This window comes from Macrobrachium rosenbergii, chromosome 5, assembly GCF_040412425.1.
Source record: "Macrobrachium rosenbergii isolate ZJJX-2024 chromosome 5, ASM4041242v1, whole genome shotgun sequence".
Taxonomy (NCBI): Eukaryota; Metazoa; Arthropoda; class Malacostraca; order Decapoda; family Palaemonidae; genus Macrobrachium; species Macrobrachium rosenbergii.
In genome coordinates this window covers 32460490-32485489 of record NC_089745.1, presented here as the reverse complement: position 1 = coordinate 32485489, position 25000 = coordinate 32460490, and the positions used below count along the sequence as shown (strand labels likewise).

General features: G+C 35.4%; 1 protein-coding gene across 1 annotated transcript in view; it reads right to left on the bottom strand.

Moving 5' to 3' along the window:
- The window catches only part of LOC136838639 (glutamate receptor 1-like), a 527409-nt gene that overhangs the window by 363512 nt on the left and 138897 nt on the right, over positions 1-25000 (bottom strand). Inside the window, exon 2 of the mRNA XM_067103948.1 lies at positions 3854-4006. Within this exon, the coding sequence (XP_066960049.1) occupies positions 3854-4006 (153 nt within the window). The remainder of the gene's footprint in view (positions 1-3853; positions 4007-25000) is intronic.

The following is a 25000-nucleotide window of genomic DNA, read 5'->3' as shown; positions in this document are numbered from 1 at the left end:
GGCTGGGGTGTGAGAAGGGGTGAAAAATAAAATGTCAAAAATGACAGACATTAGTCTTATCCATAGTTTTTGAGGTTGCTGAGATGAATAGTGACACTTCTGATGGCCTTTAAGTCCAAGTTCAGCCCCGATAGGAATGGAGGGTCAGAAGGGGTGAAACATAAAACAAAAATGCCAATGTAATTGAAGCAACTACCTCAACAGGAAAGGGAGTAGAGGGTGATAGCCAGCTATTATATATATATATATATATATATATATATATATATAGATATATATATATATATATATATATATATATATAATATATATATATATATATAGGACAAGAACTGAGAGAGAGTTCTCCTCGTGCTGCTGGGAGAAAGGGAGAGAATACATGTACACATTCGTTAGAGAGGTCTAGCGATGTCAGGCAGGGCAGCCGGTCGAGAGAGACCCCACCAAATCAAAGCCCTTCAAAGAAGAGTAGAGGGGGTATAAAAGCCAGTTAAAACGAAGAAGATATATATATATATATATATATATATATATATATATATATATATATATATATATATATATATATATATATATATATATATGAGAGAGAGAGAGAGATTTCAAGGTGTATGGGAAAGCGTGTCAAGTGAAATTCTAATGGTATAACTAAAAGTTTGAATGTTATTGTGTGGTAACTCGAAGGCTTTAGATATTCACCTTATGTTATGGATCTCCAGACCCTGGGTGTGTTTCACATGAGCGAAATACGAATTATGCAGTTATGTGCATTGATTCATAGTAGTATTAATGTGAAACATGGGTAACAGAATTAGTGGTTAAAAGAACCAACGTACAAGCCATCGCCCTGAAGTTGAGAGACAGGAGCGTCGAAACCAAAAGTGAAGAAGCTTTCACCATTGGTAGATATATCTTAGTTTAACCAGACCACTGAGCTGATTAACAGCTCTCCAAGGCTGGCCCGAAGGATTAGATTTATTTTACGTGGCTAAGAACCAGCTGGTTACTTAGCAACGGGACCTACAGCTTGTTGTGAAATCCGAACCACATTATGACGAGAAATGAATTTCTATCACCAGAAATAAATTCCTCTCATTCTTCATTGGCCGGTGGGAGAGTCAAACGCTGGGTCAACAGCGTGATAGCCGAGAGCTCTACCCACCCCTCCAATGAAGAACTAGCTTTCACCATTATTAAGCATATTTATAAATCAAGATTATGATATCAAAAGCTCTGGATTGTAAATACCAGGTTAAGTGCGTAAATTAAATTTAAGAGGCAATACTGTATGTCAGCCTGCTAGAAATAATCAAATAACATAACAGCTTTGTGTGGTGAGAATAGGTGGAAAATAGGTAGACCTCCATTGGAGTAATGGATATTATCGTCAGAGGTTAAATTTAGAAAAATGAATTTTTCGCAGAAGAATATGAGTTTTCTTTTGTTTTCAATATTACATTTTTTTATCATACTAATATGGCTGATAAGCTGAAATGTATCCAGCACAAAAATCTTCACTTACTGTAGATGGCTGAATGGCTGTTAGATTAACAACGAGTCGATTTAAAACGTTTTTTTCTTGTATGGGAACCATTACACACGTATCACAACTTGATTTTTAGTTGGCGAGTATGTATCGTAATTTTTTCATTATTGTAGGAGAATAGCTGTGAATAAAATTGAATTTAAAACTGATGTAACTTCGTCTCACAAAAAGAGAAGAACCGCATTTAAAAAAAAAAAAAACTAAATAAGAAACATACACAGTCGTTAATAGGCAGCTTAGAGGATAAGGATTTACTTAACATTACAGCATTAACATTCCAGGTTGGAATTACCACTAATTTGGACAGGTAAGAAATTCATAGATCCGATCACTGTTGCACATATATAAATTTCAGAGATCTGGCTGCGTAACAGGCAATCCTTATTTTTTCTAGTTGCCATTATTATCAAGACTTAGTAGCCTTGGCAGAAGACTTGTGTGGAGCAATTAATTGTGATGGGATTTTATGCTCATGGAATGATCTAGAAAAATTAATCTTGAGTGTCATGGAGAAAATAACGCATTAGCCCATATTGATGGTGATGAGTTACACTCATTTCTTGATCTGATACATAATTTGAGTTCAGAAACTGATTTTATGGTAATGATCAGTTAAATCCATTTCTTGATCTGATATACAACTTTAGTTCAAACTCTGATTTTAGGTTTTTTTTTCCAATGCTCATCCGTAGAGGGATGGTGAAATAGCATAGGGCCACCAAGAAATTTTGGTATTCAGTGACAATGTAGTTATTTTTAGCTATGGACATAATAAGTGTTCTGTAGAACCTATTGAGAATATGTACCAAGAAGCAATTATGTAAAATTAACTACATACAAACGACAGATTGAAAGACTGGAAATTTCCGAAAACCTATTTACCGCCCTCTATAAACGTTCTCAAGTGTACAAAGGAGAGCAGGACTATGATGCAAAAATATTTTGTAAGGTAACGTTAGATGCCATAAAGGAATCCTATTGTTTTTGCATCAAATAGAAAGAAGTAACAAGTTGAAAATGTTTACCTTTCAAGTCTTTCTTATCTCTTGGTTTTCAATATTGTGATGTGAAGCCTTGCATCAAAACTTCGTTAAATTTCTCCGAATGTTTTTTCCTCTTTGTTTGTTCATTTAACGAACAGGTTAGGTGCAACAGCCGTCAAAGAAATAAAAATGTATGGAAAGCGTGTGCTCTGTGATCAATGAAAAGCATTAAAGTTACCCTGAAGAATTGTCTTCTCCGAAAGTATTTAATGAAAAATTCCAGGACAAAGGAAATTATCAATGGCACAGAAGCTTCGGCTGCGACCAAATTCCTTCTAATTTTCTAATTACTTGGTGCAATTTCGAGGACGAGGGTTAACGTTGTTCATATCAAAGTTTTGTTCTCTAGTTATTTGTGTAATGGAATTTTTTCTAATTGTAACTAGATAGTTAAGGTGGAAAAATTCTTACAATTTTATTGACGATTTAGTTGTTTTATAATAGCTAATGTTTTTAGCTATTTTATCCATTTCTGGATCAATGATGAACATTTCAACGATTGTATCATTAAACGTGAAAATTATCCGTTAAATGAAAATTGATTAAGAAATAAATAAAAAGTAGGTGTTCATCTACAAATTGTGTACACCGTGTTGATATTCAGCATTTTCTTCAATCTTGATCAGTAATTATGATTAGGTCCGGGCCAATTACCCTAATTGAGATGGGGAGACCTCTTGATCAGCCTTCCGCTCGAAAAGTTTTGGATGAATTTTGATGAGGTGTATCACACCAGGAGCGACGCGTAATTGTTTCTCCGGTCTCGTCCGCTGATGAAACACTTGAATAATATGCATATCAGTCCATGAAAGTGTAGGCTGCGTTTGTGTTTGCTTGAACTTCCTCGTGACTTTCCCAAAATTATACCATTGTTTGAGAAGATTAAACCGGAAATTATTATAATGGCATGCATTTTTTATACATTACACTGCATTGCTGCTAGTTAGTGTAATTGCTTGTTTGGACGGAAAAAAAAATAATATGCCTAAGCACGTGAAAGATTGCAATAAATTCATGTATTGTATGAAAATCCTTTATTTTTCTCTTTCCGTTTAACAGAAGATTTAATTTTGAGCTGTAAAAGAGATTTGTTAGCCGTTCCAATCCAGCACATAATGTTCAAAAAGAGTTTTATTGTTCAGATTTCGCAATGTTTTTATCTTCTCCTCTGATCTTATGGTTTTACCAAAATCATGTATTTACGTCACGTTTTCTTATTTTCCACAGATGCTATCTTTTAAGATCACAAGGTTCTCATACTTACTCAATCTGGAGATCTTGAAAGCATCAGCCGTGCTAATAATATCCACATACGCATGAAGCTTGATGTGCCGGGCCGTCGTATTTTGGTTGTACTGATGCATGGCATGAAGAAATGCCCCTTGAATTTCGGTCGCATCCTTGTCGAAGATGGCTCCTGCGAACGAGAAAAATGAAGTAAGTGAGTAAGTTTTACTTAACAAAGGCATTTCGAAGATAAACATCCGTCTGTGATTTTGTTCACCTGTCGTGGAGGAAAAAGTGTGGATATGTGATATTAATGTAACTATATATATATATATATATATATATATATATATATATATATATATATATATATATATATATATATATATATATATATATATGTGTGTGTGTGTGTGTGTGTATGTATGTTTCTATATATAAAATATCATTCTGCATGTCTTTTCCCTAAGGAGAGTGGTTCCAGAAGTTGTTAGTCGTATGGTTTTCTTCAAATATTTTGGAAAAGGGTTATTCATGTTGTGTACGTCTACAGTCTTTTGCGGTCAACTAACAGCTATGTACTAAAGCCATTGCTTCAGTCAAAAGAATCACACACACCATTATGGATTGTAGAACCCCGTATCTATCTGTGCATCTTTATATATATATATAGGTATGTATATGTATGTGTATCTATCTATCTATCTATATATATATATATATATATATATATATATATATATATATATATATATATATATATATATATATACATACTCTGGAAAGAACTAGTAACGCATCGATAGTGTTTTTAGATCTTCACAGTAGCAAGAATCGTTATCGTAGTGGGAAGATCAGGATTTACAGTATCACACATCATGTAATATTTCAACTTTTAAGCATAAATTATTTCACTGTCGAAACGATTGCATTCTTCATTGCGTACGAAAGATATAAAGTTACTGGTATTCGTTAAAAACACTGTTTGGTTTCTCGACTTTCATAATCTAAAATGATAGGAGTGCTGGCGCTATGAACTTGACCGTCCATTTCAAGAGCGAAAACTCCCGTGTATATTTTATATTTTCAAGTCCGCGAAATGAATATTAAAACGGTAACTTTTTTCTAAACAAAAAGAAAGACGAGGAACAATTTTATATCTATGGTGTAGGAACGGAAACAATTTGACCGTTAAAATGCGTACGCGCTCGGTTTTTCATGGAACGCTGTAACTTTTTCTAACTGAAAGGCCAATTTAGCAGGCGCTTCCATCCCTGTCGCTGATTGGCCTAGGTGGGAAGAGGCAAGACCAACCAATTACGGCACACCAATTAGTTGGCAGGGCTACGTGGCCAGTTTAATTTTCTGACGCCGGGAAACAAATGAGCATCAGACCGGAACGGGGAACACTCCCGAGGGCACCTGTTATATTTTCAACACCAAGTACGTATTTGTTGGAACCTCAGACAAGATGCATTGTGAAGGAGTAGAGAGGTGGATAAGCAGGATATCTTTTTAATTACTTTTACTCCTGGATTTTGTTTAGAGAGTTACAATAATTTTCAAAAAGCATCCATATAAATATTATACAGAAAATTGCAAGTCCACATATCAGTTTGATCTGACGGATTGCAATACGCAAGTTTTATTGGTAATTTTTTCTTCGAAGAGTTAATGGTGAAAAACTATATGGGAAATATGGGCTGACCTCAGAAGATTTGTATGGTAGACGATAGTGCATTAAAACTATGCCTCCAAGCAGTTGGTTCAGGGTACGCTGTCACTGCTAAACTGAACTTCTTTTCGAGTACTCTCCTAAAGAACTGCTGAATTATTGGAGTTTATATAGGTAAAAGTTAAAAAATGGGATTTGTACTAAAATTCCGCTTGAAGTCATTCTTTACAGCTCTGTATACTTCATGCAGCAGGTTATTCTTTAGTGTTGTTGAAGCAACATAATACTGAGCTTCTGATTTTTTTTAACAGACTGACTACCCGTTAGGTCCAAGACTTGTTGAACTTGAATCTTGTTTTACTCTGAAAACTTTACACAACCTAGAAAAGCTAAGTAGTGAAATAACAGGCCTTGGGACTTATCAAATGTAAATATTTTGATCGTCTACAAAAGCCAAGTCCATAAGACCTTAAACATAAGGTTACCTCATTTGCATAAAGCCCACGTCCAGAATCACATGCACTAGTTTGTATGTGATTTTTAGAAGACTTGTGGAAATTTATTTACCAACAACTCTATTGTCATGCTGTAAGAACATGAGCGGCATGTTTTTATTTGTAATTCGAGTTACACCAAATACCGAAAATTCGTAGTTGACTTGTATACTTATTACATACAGGTTGTCACCTCATTCAGTCTGTAGAACTACATCCTAAAACGTAAGTTCGTGTATAGTTTCCTGTTCCTTGGTACCAAAACCTGAAGAGTATCTGGAATAAAGAATGGGACTTGAAATCCTTTTTGGGTGTTGCGATTAAAAATTGAGAGCTTAAGCCTTTTTCGTCACCTGTCAATTTCTTTGTAAAGCTCCTTGAGGACGAAACAAGCAACAGCGCAATAAAAAAAAAAACAGGTTTTGACGTCGGAAAAACCTATTTTTGGTAGTCGCTGTTGAGTCCTCAAAACCCTCCAACTTCCCTGACGAAAAGGCAAGGGGTTTGGGCAAGGGATCATCCTGCATTGACCAACAGAGAGTAATGGCTCCTTGGTCTTTAACGACCCGGTTGTAAACAAGAGGGCGGATGCGCATGCGTAATAGTCACTTCTCTTTCTTGCAGGTTCTTTTGACGATGGGAAAACTGGATTCAGCTTCGCTGAAGATAAGGGAAAGTGCCCTCTTATCTTTGAATCCATTATATACTCCATCGCGTGTTATAATGTTAATATTACGACACAATACCTGGCCAAAAAGACCAACTAAAAAAGAATTCTTTGATATTAGTTTGGTCACCATGGAACTCTGGTAGACCATGGAAGGTAACTCCTTAAGGACTCAACAGCGACTACCAAAAATAGGTTCTTCCAACGTCAAAACCTTTTTTTTTTTTTATAAAATATATACCGGAAGGTTCATAGTAATTTTGTGACGCTTAAATTTCCCATAAAGCCTCCAATATTATTTAAGGTTCACAGCCTTAAGAATATTATATCATTTGACCAAAGTAGATTATAAGCTATATGGGCATTATATTTTAAATTGAAGTTTTTCCCAAAGCCTCACAAAGGAGAACGCCTCTTGAGTTTCTTCGCTTAGTATTGGGCTTCTGCACTTGAAGATAGTTATTTTCCTGCCAGTAAGTTTTATATTTGTTAACGAACGTTACCACATGTTTCGTGGTTTGTTGAGAGGCTTTAAACGACATTCCTCCTTTGGCATTTCAGGCAAAGCGGGTATGTAACTTGTTGTCAACATTTCGAAGTATGATAGGAGGAAAGACTCGTCGGAGTCTGAATGAAAATTTCCTTTTATATGTGTTTGCTTTCTTTTCTCCACTTTAGGTGTAAGATATCTTGCGACTTCGTATCGTCTTTAAAAATTCATCACAGCATGTTTTTTGGTTGGAAAAACTGAATTTCACAAATTTCATATTAGTTCCTTTTGGTCCCTCGAATACAAAAAAAAAAAAAAAAAAAAAAAAAATCTTCCCTTTTCACATACATACATATTACATATTTCAGCTCGTAAAGTTTTGTATACTGCCTTCACAAGGACTAAGACAAAAAAACATATCATAAATCGCTTTAACTTTTAAAGAGGTGAATTGATAGTAATCTGTTGCAATCAGGTAATGCTATCCCTGACATATCTTCCAGTATTGATGGTATTAAGTTCATAAATGAATGTTCCTTGTCACTCAGTGTCTCTTTTTTGGTCTGTGTCAGACTTATATTTTTACCTATAGCAAACTGTCTGGAAGTTATGAAATCTCTGCCCGTGGATTTCTTTCTCATTTCTTCTTGATCTCGAAATCACAAATGAAAAGTTTATAGAATAGGATTGCGGTTAATAGAAACGTTATTTTAAATTCTTTCAAAATTATTCTTTGTAACAAAAATCCTTTTGATATCAACCACCTTCGCAGCCTTCTACAACCGTCATTCATCTCAATACGACAGCTTGACACCACAGAACTGATGGGTAAATGGCTTTTTCATTTAGTTGGGTAACGGGATTGACGTTTATTTTGTTTTTTATAGTTTCTAAACCTATGCACTGCAAGGAATAAGAAGTCAGGGAATGGATAATCTATTTTGAAAATATGAAAATATGAACTTAATCTTCTTTAACTTAATGGCCTTCTCCATTCCTAACTGATCGTAAGTAAATTGATATGATTAAATTGGCCTCAGGTGAGTGACGTCATAGTGTTCAACTCTGTTTGATTTATATAGGTAAGCTATGTTATCTTCCTCTAAAACAGCATTTGTACAGCCATCAGGCCACTTCGTTCCAAAGTTACTTTGAGAAAATTGGTCATTATCAGATTCAATAGCTTACTGCTGCTAAGCTTTGGATAGAAGAGGCACGCTATCGTTTGTTTCAAGGTTACCACCAACGGCTTCCTTTATTTCCTTTATGGTTGTCTTCTGGCCTGGATCAGAAAAGAGGATTATGTTGCTTAGCTATTGTTCTCTGCTCTTTAAAAGAATATTAAAAGTAAAATAAACAGTCCCCAGTTTTTCCACCTATATAGTAATGGACATATGTGACTGGCCGTTAATTTAGTATGTCACCAGTATTCGTCAATTCATTCAAAAGCTGTATGGCCTGCAATAACCTTTTCATTGTGAATATGACCAGTAAGGTAGTCCTATGAATTGGAGATTGACCAGAGGATTGGATGAAAAGAATGATGTCAGTCATTCACATTATGCGTCGTAACATCTATCAGTCTAGTTGTGGATGTCAGTTATCATCTGTAAACGTTTTTCCCTTTCTTTTGGTGAGGGTTTATCGCTGCATTCATGGTGAAACTCCACTGTTCTTTCTAATTTTTCCATTTTTATCTTCGAGGCTAGCCTAGAATTGGGCATTAGGTTGCCTGCTTTATTGTTCTTTGCTTTAAGAAAATTTTTGAAATGGTAATGGCGTGCTATGCTGGATGCTTCTCTAAACCAGGTCAAGAATATACCGGTTGAATTAGAGCCATCATTTACATACATTGATTCACATAAATTAAAACATTTAAGAAACAAGTCATTTTATCTTTTAGTAAACTCCATGGAAAAGGTCACAGTACCTCATGAACCAATAAATATCTTACAAACTCAAGTTCACAATGACAACACAACAGTTAGGAAGTTACTACAAATGCAGTACACACACACACACACACACACACACACACACACACACACACACATATATATATATATATATATATATATATATATATATATATATATATATATATATATATTTATGTGTGTGTGTGTTTATAGTGTGTATTTGCGGAATTTTGTGTGTTTATGTTGGTGATTTTATACCATCTCATATATTGTGTATTTTGATATTTACAGTTACATGAGAACTCGTTCATATGAATAGAAGTTAAATTTGAGTTTTTAGAGATGTATCATATTGTTTTCAGGTCCCTATTTAAAATCTTAGTAGCACTGAGTATTACTGATAATTTCGACATCCAGAACCATATCAGTTTATCATAAGATCGCCTGTGATAAGATATACGTACAGTGGCTGCAGTAACTATGCTGTTTGTGGTCTCGTCGCAGAAATACGAAAAACAGGAAACTTGTGTTTATAAATGGGAGTATGTTGCCTTAGCAACAGTTTGTTATCCTCCTCCCTATTGACGAACATAGGATTTATCTTAACAAGTTATCGAAGGTGCGTATCATTTATTGAGCTAATAATAGCTTAGGAAACGGCTAATAGTACATTGAGAAGAATATTATTAATGGATCTTCATTTTGTTCGGTCTAAAAAACATATAATCCTTTGAACCCTGAGTAATTTTAGACTGCATTAGCGCATTATTCATTGAGAGTTTGTTTGTAATAATCACACTAATTTAGAGTTCACAACAGGAAGCAAGTTGATCCCTGACGGCAAAGTGTAGTTTTTGAGGTAGTGCCGCTTCAATTCCATAGTGATCAACAACAAAAATTTTGATGTGTTTCTTCTTATTCCCTCTGGTCATTGTACATGGGCATGTAAGTCCGTATTGAAAATATGTTTTTCTTTTAACTTACTTCGTTTGACACTTCCAAGACTAAAGGTGAGAAGACAGCTAAACGGCAGTAAAATCATACGACTGTATGATTTTTCATAATTCGATAGAATACTTTAAATAATATTCTTTGTTAGAGAAACCTGTGCCTCCTTAGCATTATGATAATCATCGTTTTTGTCTGGACAAATATCTATTGTCAAATCATTTAACCTGCTTGGGAATATCTTGTCTTGCTTATGCCGGTATACAGTCATTTCCTTACGGACAGCTCTCAGGAGCCTTTTGAACAGGAAACTAGAAATTTCGCGACACAGTTTCTGTTTGACGAATTCAAAGCCTGTGGATTTTACACGTACTATCAAAATAAGCCCAGGGTGATAAATCATTTTGGCATGACTTCCCCCAGCACTTATAGTGTTTATTTACGTAATTTAGGTCACTATTGAATTATGAGCAAAATGCACCCGTATTCTAAATATTACATGCTAGTTTGAAAGCTTACCTACCTTGCAATGCCAGTTCTTCTGACGACACCCACTAAAATGGTCGCCTGAGGGATCCATATTTAATATAGCGCTGATACTTGCATTGCAGAATAAAGGAAGAAAAGTCATCGTGCGATAAACACATTGCGACTTCACAGTTTATTACGAATCTTTTCTTCCAAAGGTGGAAGTTTTGATTAAAAGCAATTTCAAATAAAACGCCGAGTTTCACAAGTAATTCAAGTCTCGGATCTCTGCCTTATTCATCTCTGCTATTTATACAGCGTAACGAAACATCTGTGATACTTTTGTTTTCCTCTTCAGTAGTTTTCAAGTGTCAAATCTGTCGCCTTGCTGTGTTCGTGTCGTGATTCGATATTGACGTTTCTGTGTTCGTTGCTTTGTTTTTCTTTCGTACATCAAATCTTTTGTTTCATTTATTAAGCGGTGATATTCATTCCCCTGTTTTAGATAGATTTGGGATTATAGACTCTTTTGACGACGTTGGTCTGATCAGCATTTTTTGTTACTCAAGTTGAAATATCATTAACTCTTTGATCATCATATTCTTCAAAACAAAAAGGATACCTTTAAAAAAGGGCTAATTTGTTCAGCCTTGTTAGTTTGTTAGCAAACTTGAACGTTCACTGAAGGAATATTTTTTGTTCTGCTAACAAAAACAACAGTAGTTGAGTTCGTGATTAAAGTGATGTTATTGAAGTGAGTGGTATGAAACTCACTACTTCTCTTGGGGTGACTTTCTTTGGCAAAGTTTGTCCGTATCCAACGTTGGTAAACTTCAAGTTGTTTTTGCAAAGTTTACCTTGTTTTTCGAATTTTATTTGGGTTTTCTAAAATTCATGAAGCTCTTTCAATCTTTATCCTTCGTGCGCAGAATTTTCGCCGGTTTTGCAAGAGTTCTCAGTCCTCTTCAACTTTGTTTTGCAGATTTTCCCTCTTGCTTACTCAGATGAACCTTGTAATTTTTCCAACATCTGACTGTTTTTATAATTCAACTCTCTCTCTCTCTCTCTCTCTCTCTCTCTCTCTCTCTCTCTCTCTCTCTCTCTCTCCATAAAGCGTGGATAATTATTTGGATTTTTTGTTTATAGTATTTCTTAACATGTTATCAATGTGATTCCTAAAGGAGCCCCGAGTTACTGTTTGGATGGTAGCTATTGTACTATTCTCACCTTTCATTGTATAAAAGTTTCGTAGTGGAAAAACATTCATTGATCCATTTAAGATTTGGATCACTGGCTCTGTATTGTATTAGTACCCACCAGGAATATTTTACATTTTACACTATTCTGAACACATTTAACTTTGCCCTTATGTATTCTCCCACGTAGGGGTTAGTGCCGACAGTGCATCTCAGGCGGTGCACTGTAGGCATTACTTAAGGTTCTTTGCAGCGTGCCTTCGGCCCCTGCTGCAACCTTTTTCGTTCCTTTTACTGTACCTCCTTACATAATCTCTTTTTTCCATCTTACTTTCTACCCTCTCCTAACAGTTGATTCATAATGCAACTGCGAGGTTTTCCACCTGTGACGCCTTTCAAACCTTTTACTGTCAATTTCCGTTTCAGCGCTGAATGACCTCATAGGTCCCAGTACTTGGCCTTTGGCCTAAATTCTATATTCAATTCAATCCTTATGTAATAACACACTATTGTTATTAATATTGTTTTTCGTTAGTAAAAAAAATTGAGGAATCCATTTATAGAATACGAAAAATATTCCGATATCTTCAAGTTTAGTGTTATATATATATATATATATATATATATATATATATATATATATATATATATATATATATATATATATATATATATATATATATATATATACATATACATATATATATATATATATATATATATATATATATGTATATATGTGTGTGTGTGTGTGTGTGTGCGTGTATGTCTAAAAAGTTGTTTGTCCATCCGTATACATATGATATGCTGGCATCTAGGTAATAAATTGATTTATGGTTACACGTTTTGTTCACATTAGTTTTCATCAAATTTAGTTACTTGGTTTATAAGTAATTTGAAGCATGTTATATTAGCCACAGAGCTGTGTACATTTGGTTTAAGAAGTTTGGATTGTAAGAATTGTTTTGTAGTCGTGGTATTGTTATGTTTTCTGATATCACCTACAGTTGAACATCCAGAGGCAGAGAATATAAAGTAATGAGATTTTATGCACAAGCACAACTAAAATGGAGAAATTTAAAGCCAAAATTACAATATCATTCAAACTGTGGGAGAAAGACCATGAAAAATTCTGATCTTCTGGTTTCTAAGATTTTATCCACAAGTCTTTTGTGTTGCTTATTCTGACTGGAGGGCTGGACCCCACTTTATCCATGTGTGATCCCTTTTATTCTCTTGGTTTTTAGGTTCTTCTGTAAGATCTGTAGCCATAGAGTGGATAGTTTATCGTGTTTCCACTACACAGCTGTACTGTTCTCATCAAGATTACTTACACCAGTGTTTTGGATTACACGTACGAAATGTATTTTATCACATTTACTTACATACACACACCCATGCACACGCATATGTATATATATAAACATAAATATATTTAAATAATATATATGTGTGTGTCTGTGTGTGAGGTGAAAATTGCCCCCAAAAATTTAATTTTCAAGTTTATACAAATAGCAGGTAATTGGGGTCTGGTAGCCTATCTTTAAACTAGTCTCCAATTTACAATATTAACAAAAGGAAACTGAAATGTTACCCTTGTAGATATTAGCAATAATGGAAACTGGAGAGATAAGCATTAATCTTGTCTGAGCCGTGGTTGAAAGGAAATAATAATGAAAAATATGTTATATTATCAGTTTCCCCCCTTCAGAGCACATCTAAATATGACCAGACGAAGATCGAGACAGTTCTTCCGACAAAGGCTTAGTCTTGAGGTCCTGCGTCACTCAGAAATGTCCCGGCCGGTAGCAGTCCTACCAGTATGCCTATGGTTTCCTCTAAGCACATCTTTGTGTTCTTAATGAAATGATAATAGAAAGAAAGCCTGTGTAATGATGTATGGAATGGATTGGTACTAATTTATTACACCATGCGTGTTTTGTTTTTAGTGGATACATTAATGCAAGGGATCACTGAAATGGAAAGTAAATGCACAATTTTCATAAATGAAAAAAAGTTATTCTTGAATGGAGTGTGCAGTAGCATATGTTGGGGTTCGTGGGAACGATCAAGCTGATCGCCTTGCTAAGTCATTAGCGACCTCTCCAGAACCCAGATGATGCCTATTACCTTATGGGGATATAATTCCTCTTGCATGTCAAGAAAATGAAAAACCTCTAGCTGTCCCGTTGAGAAAATATTGAAACAAACCAGAAGATGCTCTGTACTACGTCATCAATATCTCCTTGGTCATATCCCTCCATTCTATGGTGGCTGTATTGTCCCTATGACTGTGAGACATTTTTCTGGTCGAATGTCCCAGTTTTCGGTATCTGAGACATAGGTCCTCTCTTGGGGACGTGACAGGGATGGACATTTTATCCTTGCGACGATTCTCGGGGAGGAGTGTAATATAGAACATTAATGCATCTTTGTGAGGGGGCGGGCCTCCTCAACAATATTTAGATATAATGTACAATTTGTGTCTTAGTTTGTTTATATATATATATATATATATATATATATATATATATATATATATATATATATATATATATATATATAGATAGATAGATAGATAGATAGATATTTCTTATATGAAACTTTTCTTTGATGATATTTATTTAGTCAATTTCCTTACGTCGTCAATAACCTAGATGTTGCGAGGCCAGTTTTAGTGATCATTAAACAGTCAGTTAGTATAGGGTAGTAGAGATATTGAATAAAAACTATAGAGACTGATGAATAATGCATAGAAACTACCGAGACTGATGAAGGTTTGCAAGTGTAAGAATGGAAAGTTGAAAGTGGGCATCCAATTTTGAGATGCTTTGGTAGCTTGGAGAGAATAAACTGGCAAAGAGTGTTTTACTCGGAGATTTTTTTAATGAGGGAGTGTTGATACACCGATGTATAATGGTAGATGTATATATAAACTGTGGTGAACTGAAGGACTTGCAATCTTGGAATATAGAAAATATATAAGGTGAGTGGCACACAGTGAGCAGAATAAGCCAACGCTGCACTAATGCCCAACTTTTTGTGGTGTTATAAGATGTTTTGGGGACTTCATTCTTATTTCACCAATTAATGAATGAGCCTGACAGAGACTGGTGCCTTGATTCCTCTGGGCTTTCCCCTTTATTGTGATTGTCTCATATTTCCTTTCATATGTTAAAGGAAACAAAAAATCAAATCATGGCCTACTCAGTAACATTTAAACAGCTGACATTGCTCATTTAGAAAAAAATTCATAGTTTCTGGTGAATTGCAGTATATATAGAAATTATTAACTAAAAGAAATTATATGCATTTGATGCTACATACACTATATGAATTCATGTGCCAACACAACACACCCTTTTTTCCAATGAATTAAGCTGGTTAATTCTAATATCATAAGGATGGGTGATTCGTATTATATATATATATATATATATATATATATATATATATATATATATATATATATATATATATATATATATATATATGTGTGTGTGTGTGTATACATATATTATATTATATACTTATATATATATATATATATATATATATATATATTATATATATATATATATATATATATATATATATATATATATATATATATATATATATATATAAACTTTATCACTTACACAATTATCTGTGCATTAATACAGCCTATCAAGAAAAATCGTATACTCTACAATAGAAAAAAACGCAAAAACACAAGAAACCACTTGGAAAATTTACACCTGGGAAGAACCCCGGCAGAGAAGGGCCAAGGTCACGAGTGCCGGGCCACACAGGAGATGGAGGATTATCATAGAACAAGGGCTTTAATCTACTCCCCACACACATATAAATACACCTGGAGTATGTGTTCAGTCATTTGACGGATACTTGACAATGAGGACTGTTAGCCCTGGAAAGCTTATGACTTTTATTGAATAAATGTCTCTGCTAGATACCATCCAGTTTCAATGAGGTCCTGTTAGTATGTATATATGTATATATATATATATATATATATATATATATATATATATATATATATATATATATATATATATATATATACTAACAGGATTATGTATGTAATCAATGAACAGGTTTGCTTAAAAGCAAATGGGTATTACAGACTAATACACACACAAACAAAGCCACTTCAACATCTTCTAAAAACATAACAGACACCTCACACGTCTCGACTGTCAACCTAACCGCGCAACGTCTCCTCGCTGCTGGGAGAAAGGGCGCTGGTGACTGGTACAACACATGTACATACCTACCAGGGTCTAAGCGATGACAGGCAGGGCAGCCGATTGAGACTACAAAGTTTACCAAATCAGTCCTTCAAAAAGAAGGCATTGTGCTTACCCCATTTGGGAGAAAAGCATGTTAAAACAAGAAGAATTTAAATATATATATATATAATATATTTATATATATATATATATATATATATATATATATATATATATATATATATATATATATATATATATATATATATATATATATATATATATATATATATATATATATAATATATATATATATATACACACACGTGGTAGATTAATGTAGGGGCTTTGATATTTTGAATCATGAACTTCTAAAGTTAAACATTGGGACTATATGTGTGACAACGACGTTTTGTGAATTGGTCTTTCGTGAAGATGGTACTGTTTTGACATTTGGTTCGACTTTAAAAAAACATTTTACATGACGTTCAACTTTTTCTCAAAGATTTGAGGGCGGTGTGGAATGCCTTTTAGTTTCTGTAAAAGAAAACTGTTGAAATGGCTTTGTCTGTCCGTCCGTACTTTTTCTGTTCGCTCTCAGATCTTAAAAACTACTGAGGCTAGAGGGCTGCAAATTGGTATGTTGATCATCCACCCTCCAATCATCAAACATACCAAATTGCGGCCCTCTAGCCTCAGTAGTTTTTATTTTATTTAAGGTTAAAGTTAGACATGATTGTGCGTCTGGCAACCGCTATAGAGCAGGCCACTACCTGGACGTGGGTGAAAGTTTAATGGGCCACGGCTCATACAGCATTATACACTGTACAGGAAACTCGATTGCGCCGAAGAAATTTTGGCGCATTTTTTACTTGTTTTCTATAAAAAATAATTTGCATTGATAGATAGTCGTGTATATATTTGTAAATGTAAGGAAAAGGACTGGAAGTATCCCCTTACCGTGCAACTAAACTCACAGTTTCTCGCATTAGAGTATCTTTGAAAGTGAGCGCATCGCTGGAGCATAAGCCGCATTACACCCCAAAATCCTCCTGCAGTTCTCCAAAAATACCGTTTGTAGGATCCTGGTTGCTTTCTCTCGTAAGGAGATTAGGAAAGTAACTCGTTTCACCAACCCGAGAATTCCCGTTCCTGGAGACGTAAAAGTAAATAATTTTTATTTAAGTGATCATTTGTAGCTGAAAAAAACCTTGGCACTTTTCAGACGTTGGCCGCTATACAACGAAAGGGGATAATTAGATTAATATTCTTTCCTTGGCTAGCATTTTGCAGTTTGTCGTGTCTAAACTTGCTTAGAGATTTTTGTTTTCAAGAACGGTTCAGTTTTAGTCCTTTACATCTGGTGCAATGGGAAGCACTTAAAAAATAATATGGGTTTTGAAATATTTTTGATTCCATGCATTATATGTCGACTGACGGTGATATGAACTGCCCGGTTTTTTTATGGTACGTTTCATTTATGATGGTTATTTATTTCCTTATGGAACATTCCTTGACGTTGTGTACTTGAATACGTTGAAAGAAATTTGGAACCTCTTTTTGGCTTATTCACGTGTTTTCCAGATCATTTCCATGGTATCACTTTGAAAATGAATGTTAATGCAAAACACTTGTTTTTAAACTAAAGTCAGTGCAGTATGCTTGTGCTTTCGTTATCATTAAGAGGTAATGATTTTGACTGGAAAGCTAATGTACTGTCGATATCTTTATAAACATTTTTCATAGGCGAGAAAACAAATCTTTGTAATCCTGTAGACTCATGATTACAATTTATTATGTCTCTGTGTAAGTATTAATAGGCTTGGTCTTTTAGACAATTCCTTGTAATTTAATTTTCGTAATGATTTCATTTGAGGCTCTTCCTAATAGTTTTCATTCATGTTGATACTGAATTAGTAATATGACGGAAACATTTCCATGTTTGATTTGTTAACTCAGAAGGCAATTTTTTGTTTAGATTTACCCACTAGGACGCGTGTTGAATGACAGAATGGTAGTTAAAATTCTAATTTCAGCTATGCTATTGGATTGGGAAGCGTTTTGTGTGAAGTTTGTTATAAAATAAATGCTTACAAATTAAATTCATTTTGAAATGGCTTTCAGTGAGCCCAATAATTCATAATAAAAGATCTATTGCTGTCGTCAGCATTGCAATTTCGAAATTTTTATGAATCGTTTCATGCAGTTGGGATTCTGTTGAATTTACATATAGCGACCAAATAGTAGTCTCTCTCTCTCTCTCTCTCTCTCTCTCTCTCTCTCTCTCTCTCTCTCTCTCTCTCTCTCTCTTAGCGTTTCCATGCATTTCACCGTAGAGTATGTTAGAAAAAGCTAATAATAACAACGCATAGAAGTATGGCGAGGTAACCTGAATTCCTTTCTCTCATAATGTGAATATTCTCTCCGCGTTCGCTTGAGGGTGTCTCTTTTGTTAGCAAAGTGTTGTTATTAGTTTGGCTACTTCCTTCCTCCCTCCCTCCCTCACTTTGTACGGTCGTCTGGTTCCCCTATCCGGCCTTAGCTCGAGACGCCCTCCTAATTGGTGTAGGGATGAAATTACTTCAAACATCAATTTATAATAATTTCACTAGTTGAGTATTGGATTCATTGCTTAAACTATTGCAATTATTTCTGTAGATCACTTAAGTCTATATGAAAAGATACTGCAGTGGCTGTTTACGGCTATACCGTTCACCTTGGAAACTATTCTCTTAGAAATGATATTTACAATATACGTAATGAGTACTTGTCATAATTCTTCAGCGTATTTAAAATTTTTCGAATTCTACTCTTGGGAGTATGAATGGTCTACTCAGGCCTTTTTTTAAGAAACTGTGAGGCCAAATCCACAAAGGGACTTCACTTCACTGCAGTGTATGACTTGAATAGAAATTCGCGTGGAAAATGCTCCCAGCTATTCACTTTAACCCCAAAACTGCATTTTCGTTTTAGTTCATAAATAGGCAGCCTCTGCTGGGCTATTTGAGCGGCGCATTATATTTACCTGCCATCGAAGAATTACTGTGGGTACGGTTTGGCTTCATATTTTGATTCATTGATGTGTCAGAGCATTTAAATTTTCTCGTATATATTAGTATATGTTTTTTGCGTACTCTCTCAACAAATCATAATGAATATTACATCGCCATTTACTGATTATTTTCAGATGTTAATAAAATATTCTGGTCATACTATATTGAATGGTTTCACGGGGATGTATTGGCCGGGATTTTTGTCAAGTGTGAGATATCTTATGGAATTCTGTGACCCTTTCTTTGCCTGTGTTTAGAATTTACTTTATGTATGACAGCCATGTTTTCTTTTGTTAAGTATGTATTTATTTTAAGCACAGAAACAAATAAAGAATATACGTAGACTGAGATGATTTCTAGTAAAATGACGTCAAGGTATCAGGGTCGATATACTTCGGATATTGACAAGCTTGTTTTCCATGGAACGAAAAATATCACATCGGAAATGAAAGAGGAGGCAGGAATTTACTTTGGGTGAAGTCAAGATTAGTCAGGAGAGGGATAGTCTGTTCAATATTCTAGAAAATAAAGATTTGTATCTCTTTTCATCATGGTGTGCTGTTCCCTGTCACACTGTGTTTCCTGGTTGCGAAGCTGGTTCTTCTCTTCCTCTATAATGAAGTGTTTTTCCTTCATTCAAAAACATATTCTTAATTCCTGCACGCCTCTGTATTTTTATATAAATGTTCTTGTATGTGGGATTATATATATATATATATATATATATATATATATATATATATATATATATATATATATATATATATATATATATATATATATATATATATATATATATATATATATATATATATATTTATATATATATCTTCTTCTTCTTTTAACGTGCTTTTTCCCATTTTTGTATGGGGTAAGCACGATGCCTTCTTTGAAGGACTTTTGATTTGGCTTTTGGGGTAGACCTGTAGTCTCGATCGGCTGCCCTGCCTGACATCGCTTAGACCCCGGTAGCGTATGATTCATGTATCATAACCCAACGCCCTTTCTTCCCAGCAGCGAGAAGTTGTTGCGCGTAGGGCGATTCGAGACGTGTGAGATGTTTGTTATGTTTTAGAAGGTGTTGTAGTGGCTTTGTTTTGTGTGTGTATTTAGTCTGTAACACCCATTTGCTTTTAAGCAAACCTATCCGTTGATTACATATATAATCCCGGGATGTCTACACGGATAGCAAAGTGTCTGCCTCTCTGATCAGTCGGCTGTTGAAGCTGCTGCTGTAACCGACTGAGCCATCGAGGCTCCATATATATATATATATATATATATATATATATGTATATATATATATATATATATATATATATATATATATATATATATATATATATTATTATATATATATATATATATATATATATATATATAATCCCACATACAAGAACATTTATATAAAAATATACGTGGACTAGTGAACCCTCGTCATAGGATATATGGAAGGCAATGTGGAGTGTGTTGAATATTTATGGTATAGAGGGTAAATTGCCTTAAGCAGTAACAAAGTTTTTATGACTGAAGCGAAGCACATGTGAGAGGATGGTGTAAAAATGGGGCTCAGGCATAGTCTGTGCTGTCACTGGTACAGTCTAATTTACGAGTATTTATGAACGGATGGAGTGATGCTAAAAAGCCATGGAAAGATCATTAGATGTAGGGGCAAAATTATCAGATAAGAAGATTTTTCGTGAATGGAGAATGGAATGGCTTACATCCTGAGACAATACGTTACTGATTGGGGATAATGAAGAGAAACTGCAGAGATCAATGAAAGAGACATAAGGAAAAAGTTTATATTAAACATGAGTTGAAGGAGGGTTATGAGTATACTTGGGGACCAGAAAGATGGAGCTGTAAATGTTAGTATGAAAGGTGAAAGAATGAAAACAATAGATTCTATTTTGTATTTAGGAGTAGAAATTTATGATGGATATTAGTCCTGTTATTGTTTTTGTTAAGCTCGCAAATATTCCTTTATGTATGTTTTACACGATGTTGCTTCTTTCTGGCGATATTAAACTTAATCTTGCTCCACAGAATCGATCTCAGAAATATATTTTATTAAGCATTTTACTTGGATTATATAAGAATAAAAAGGACTTACATGTTGATGCTGTTAATTTTGATATCCTCGTTTCTTCTGAAACTCCTGTCTGATTTGTGACATATTTCAGAAATGTTAATTACAGGTTTAAGAAGGCCTTTTTAGTCAAGCATAATACTATTTCAAGGGCTGTAGAATGTCTCTGTATATTATAATATATTAGAGAGGGTTTCTCCGCATCTCACAAGCCACTGCATGTGTGTGGATGTCATAAAATAAAAGTAGGTAAAGTCTGTGGAAGACTAATAAATCTTTATGTTTTTGCTAGCTATAGGAACTCAGATTTGAATGAACATGTTCAAGGCTGTGTGCTTGACAAAATGGTAGCAGTTCAGGAAGCTGGCCTCTAGCTTGTTTAATTTTGTTGGTGATTACAGTGCTTATCACACTGATTGGCAGAGCCCAGTTACTGCCACAGGTATACTTGACACCCTGGCCAGTTAGGATGGTATTCAGTGTGATATTTTTGAGCGTGTGTGGAGTGATATTTTTTTTGAAGTCCGAATCTTATTGAGTGCTTTAATGATCACCTTAGCGCCATCATCAAGTTTCGCATTGGTTTAATGTTGCATATAAGACTGCCTGCTAGGAAAAAAGAAGCTTATAATTTATGGAGGAACAGTCTATCAGAATTTTTTGCTGTAATCTCATTGAGCTTAGAAGTCAAGCTCAAGTTGTCTGTGAGATAGCTGAGAGAGCCTTTAATGAGGGTGTGAAGATCTTGCTCTCCAGTGGGTGATGATCATAAGTGGTGTTCCACCCTCAAGTTATTATTCTTTGGAGTTGATTCAAGCATGCCTCTGCTTGTAGGAGCTGATAGAACTGCCATATATTACCATAAACAGAAAACAGAACTTTTGACCCAAGTCTTTATGAGCAAACGGTTATGCTTTCCAGAGCCAAAGTTGTGCTCAATGTCTTTCAGGTCTAGAGAAGTCAAAACTTTTCTTCTGAGCCTTGACAGTTATAGTGGCATAGTCCCTAATGGGATCTTTCCCATCTTTGAAAAAAATTGCTGATTTTATTGCTCCTAAGATTACTATTATTGTCAGAAGATTAGTTGGACTTGCAAGCTTTCCTTCTGTTTGGAGGAAGGGAAACATTGCTGCATTACCTGAAGGGTTAAGTCTGTCCTCATGCTTCTCTGAATATAGGCCGATTTCAGTTACCCCTGATTTGTCTTACGTTTTTGAGAAGCTACTCTCTAAGCGTCTCTGGAGGCTTGTTGCTACCAGGGTTACAATGAAAAACCTGGAAGCTGTAGAGATAAAGTGTTTGTGCAGTATTTGTGGTATTAGAAGTGAGGAATATGGAAGGAATTGGGGAGGCTAGGTTGGTAAAAGGAGTATACACTTTGGGAGTGTTGGGAGTAATGAGGCGAGGAAGACCTAGAGAGGGATGGAGAGATTAAATAAAAGAAGTGTTGGGAACAAGAGGCCTCAGAATCCATGAAGTGAGAGTGCTTGCAAGGAAGAGGTAACCATGTAATGTAGGTAGGTGGCATTGACATGCTACAGGCAAGTCTCCTCGGGTCCTTGAAGTGAAGAGTGCTGAAGTTTTATGCATAAGGGTTTCATTCATGATTCAGTGCCTTGGAATGTGAATATGGCAGTTATCCTGATCTTGTCTTTTTGTGGTTGCAACCCCGAGTTACAGTTTCTTTGGGAGATTCTCTTTCTTTTAGACTACTTTAATAAAAACTAGCAGATGCTCTCTATCACTCGCATTTGCTAGTTCCCATATCCGTACCACACCCATACCCATACCCATATCTGTATCATACCCATACCCAAAACTGTGCCATACCCATATCTGTACCGTACCCATACCCATATCTGTACCATCCAATAACCATACCCATATCTATACCATACCCATACCTGTTATATACCCATACCTGTACCCATATCTGTACCCTACCCATACCTGTACCATACCCATACTGATATCATACCCATATCTGTACCATACCCAAACCCATATCCTTACCATACCCATACCTATACCTATACCCATACCCATACCCATATCCATTCCATACCCATACTCATATACATACCATACCCATATCTGTACCATTGTTATGCAAATAAGTATGAGATTCACTGATCGGGATTATGAAAGAGAGAGAGAGAGAGACACGATGTTGATAGTTTAAAATGATGAGTCATGGGACCAAGTAAATTGAAGACTAACTATAACAAACCTCAAGATGTGGGAAAGGAAGGAGGAGTTAGAGGATAGGTTATGAAGCCAGCAAAATTGACCTGATTTGTCCTTGCAAAAAGTGGGAGTTAAGATTGAACCATTAAGAGTAAAGTAGACGTCCTCAAGGAGGCGGAGTTTTATTCAACATAGGTCCAGAGTTCATTCTGATCAGTTTTTAGCCAGAGTTACTTGGAAACCAAATTGCAGGATTGTGTCACCCATCTCTTAACATCAAGAAATTTCTAAGTCCAGTGTGGCTGGCCGTGAAATAATTAGGTTAAGATTAAACTTATGAAAACTGTGCCCGGTGAATACTTACCCTCCTGAAATTTAGAAAATATTAATAGACAATTTCAACAACTTACTCCCCTGCGTTATATCAAGTGAAAGTCTACAGACACGGTCATTCATATGTGGTGCAACACAAACAAAGAAACACTGCACCGGCATAACACCATACCCATACCATACCCACAGCTAAATTAACCCTACTAATAATAGTCAGCAAAAGTCTACGTGCAGCACCAGCCCTGTTTACCTTCCGGTCATAAACAAACAACTGACCATATATTGGTGTAAGTGCAGGAGTAGCTGCTGATGGGTTTTGAACCAATGCTGAGGCCATTGGTGGTTCCGGACCATCACCAGTATTGCCTGCTGTTGTTCTAGAATTACCTGCTGAGTTTATTTCGAAACTCAAATAACAAAGCTCAGCCAAAAATGCTTTATTATATACCGTTGGGTCACGTAATGTTGAAAATTTCTGGACAGTTATTATTAAAATATTATTCTTGAAAGACGTCTTTACAACTCCAGGATCCTTTGAAGCAGTCTTCAGCTCCTGAGGCGTTCCTGGATAAAATGCCCATTGGATTATGACGTCTTCTTAAATTCTTAAAGACTCCAGGATCCTGTGAAGTCGTCTTCAGCTCTTAAACGGATTCCTGTCGGATCCGCTTCCCTTCAGGGAGGAAATCCAGAATCTGTCTTTGGAATCATTTCTTCCACCTCCTGGAGAAACGCCCATTTATAACGTCTTAAATCTTAAAGACTTCAGTTGTATAACAAGAGTAGTATTTACTGTGATCCTCATAATGAAGGTGGTTCATAGTTACCACGTGTAAATTTTAAAGGTCAAGCAAGTTATATTTTGATTTGAAAAACCTGTACATTACATTCATTGAAAAAATGTCCTTACAAATCTATAAACATTTTGTTAATAGTATTCAATCTCAACACATTTTATTTCATCATAAACATGGAAAATGGAAGAGGGAAGGGGAGGGGAGAGAAGATGGATGGGAAAGGAGGAGGGGAGGGGAGGGAGAGGGGCGAAAGGGGATGGGGAGGGGGAGGAGAAGGGGTATGGGGAGGGGAAAGGGGAGGGAAGGGGATGGGGACGGGGAAAGGGGAGGGGAGGGGGGAAGGGGGAGGGGAGGGACACACACACAATAAACACACAGAAAAGCAGCCAAGGAAATTAATATAAAATACTTAAACAGTTTCCAAAGCTCGCTGCAGTCCTTACTGTGCCCAAAATTAAATTCTACGCTAATTTGACATACATTCAAGACAAACACTTCAGAAGAGAGTTTACCAAGGTCCTGAGCCAACACTTTAGGAGCTCTTGATATCAAGCTTATTCCCGAAAATCCGCTAACTATTGGCTCTTTATTCCGGTTTAAGGACTGATTAAGTCCTTATATGACGTCGAATGT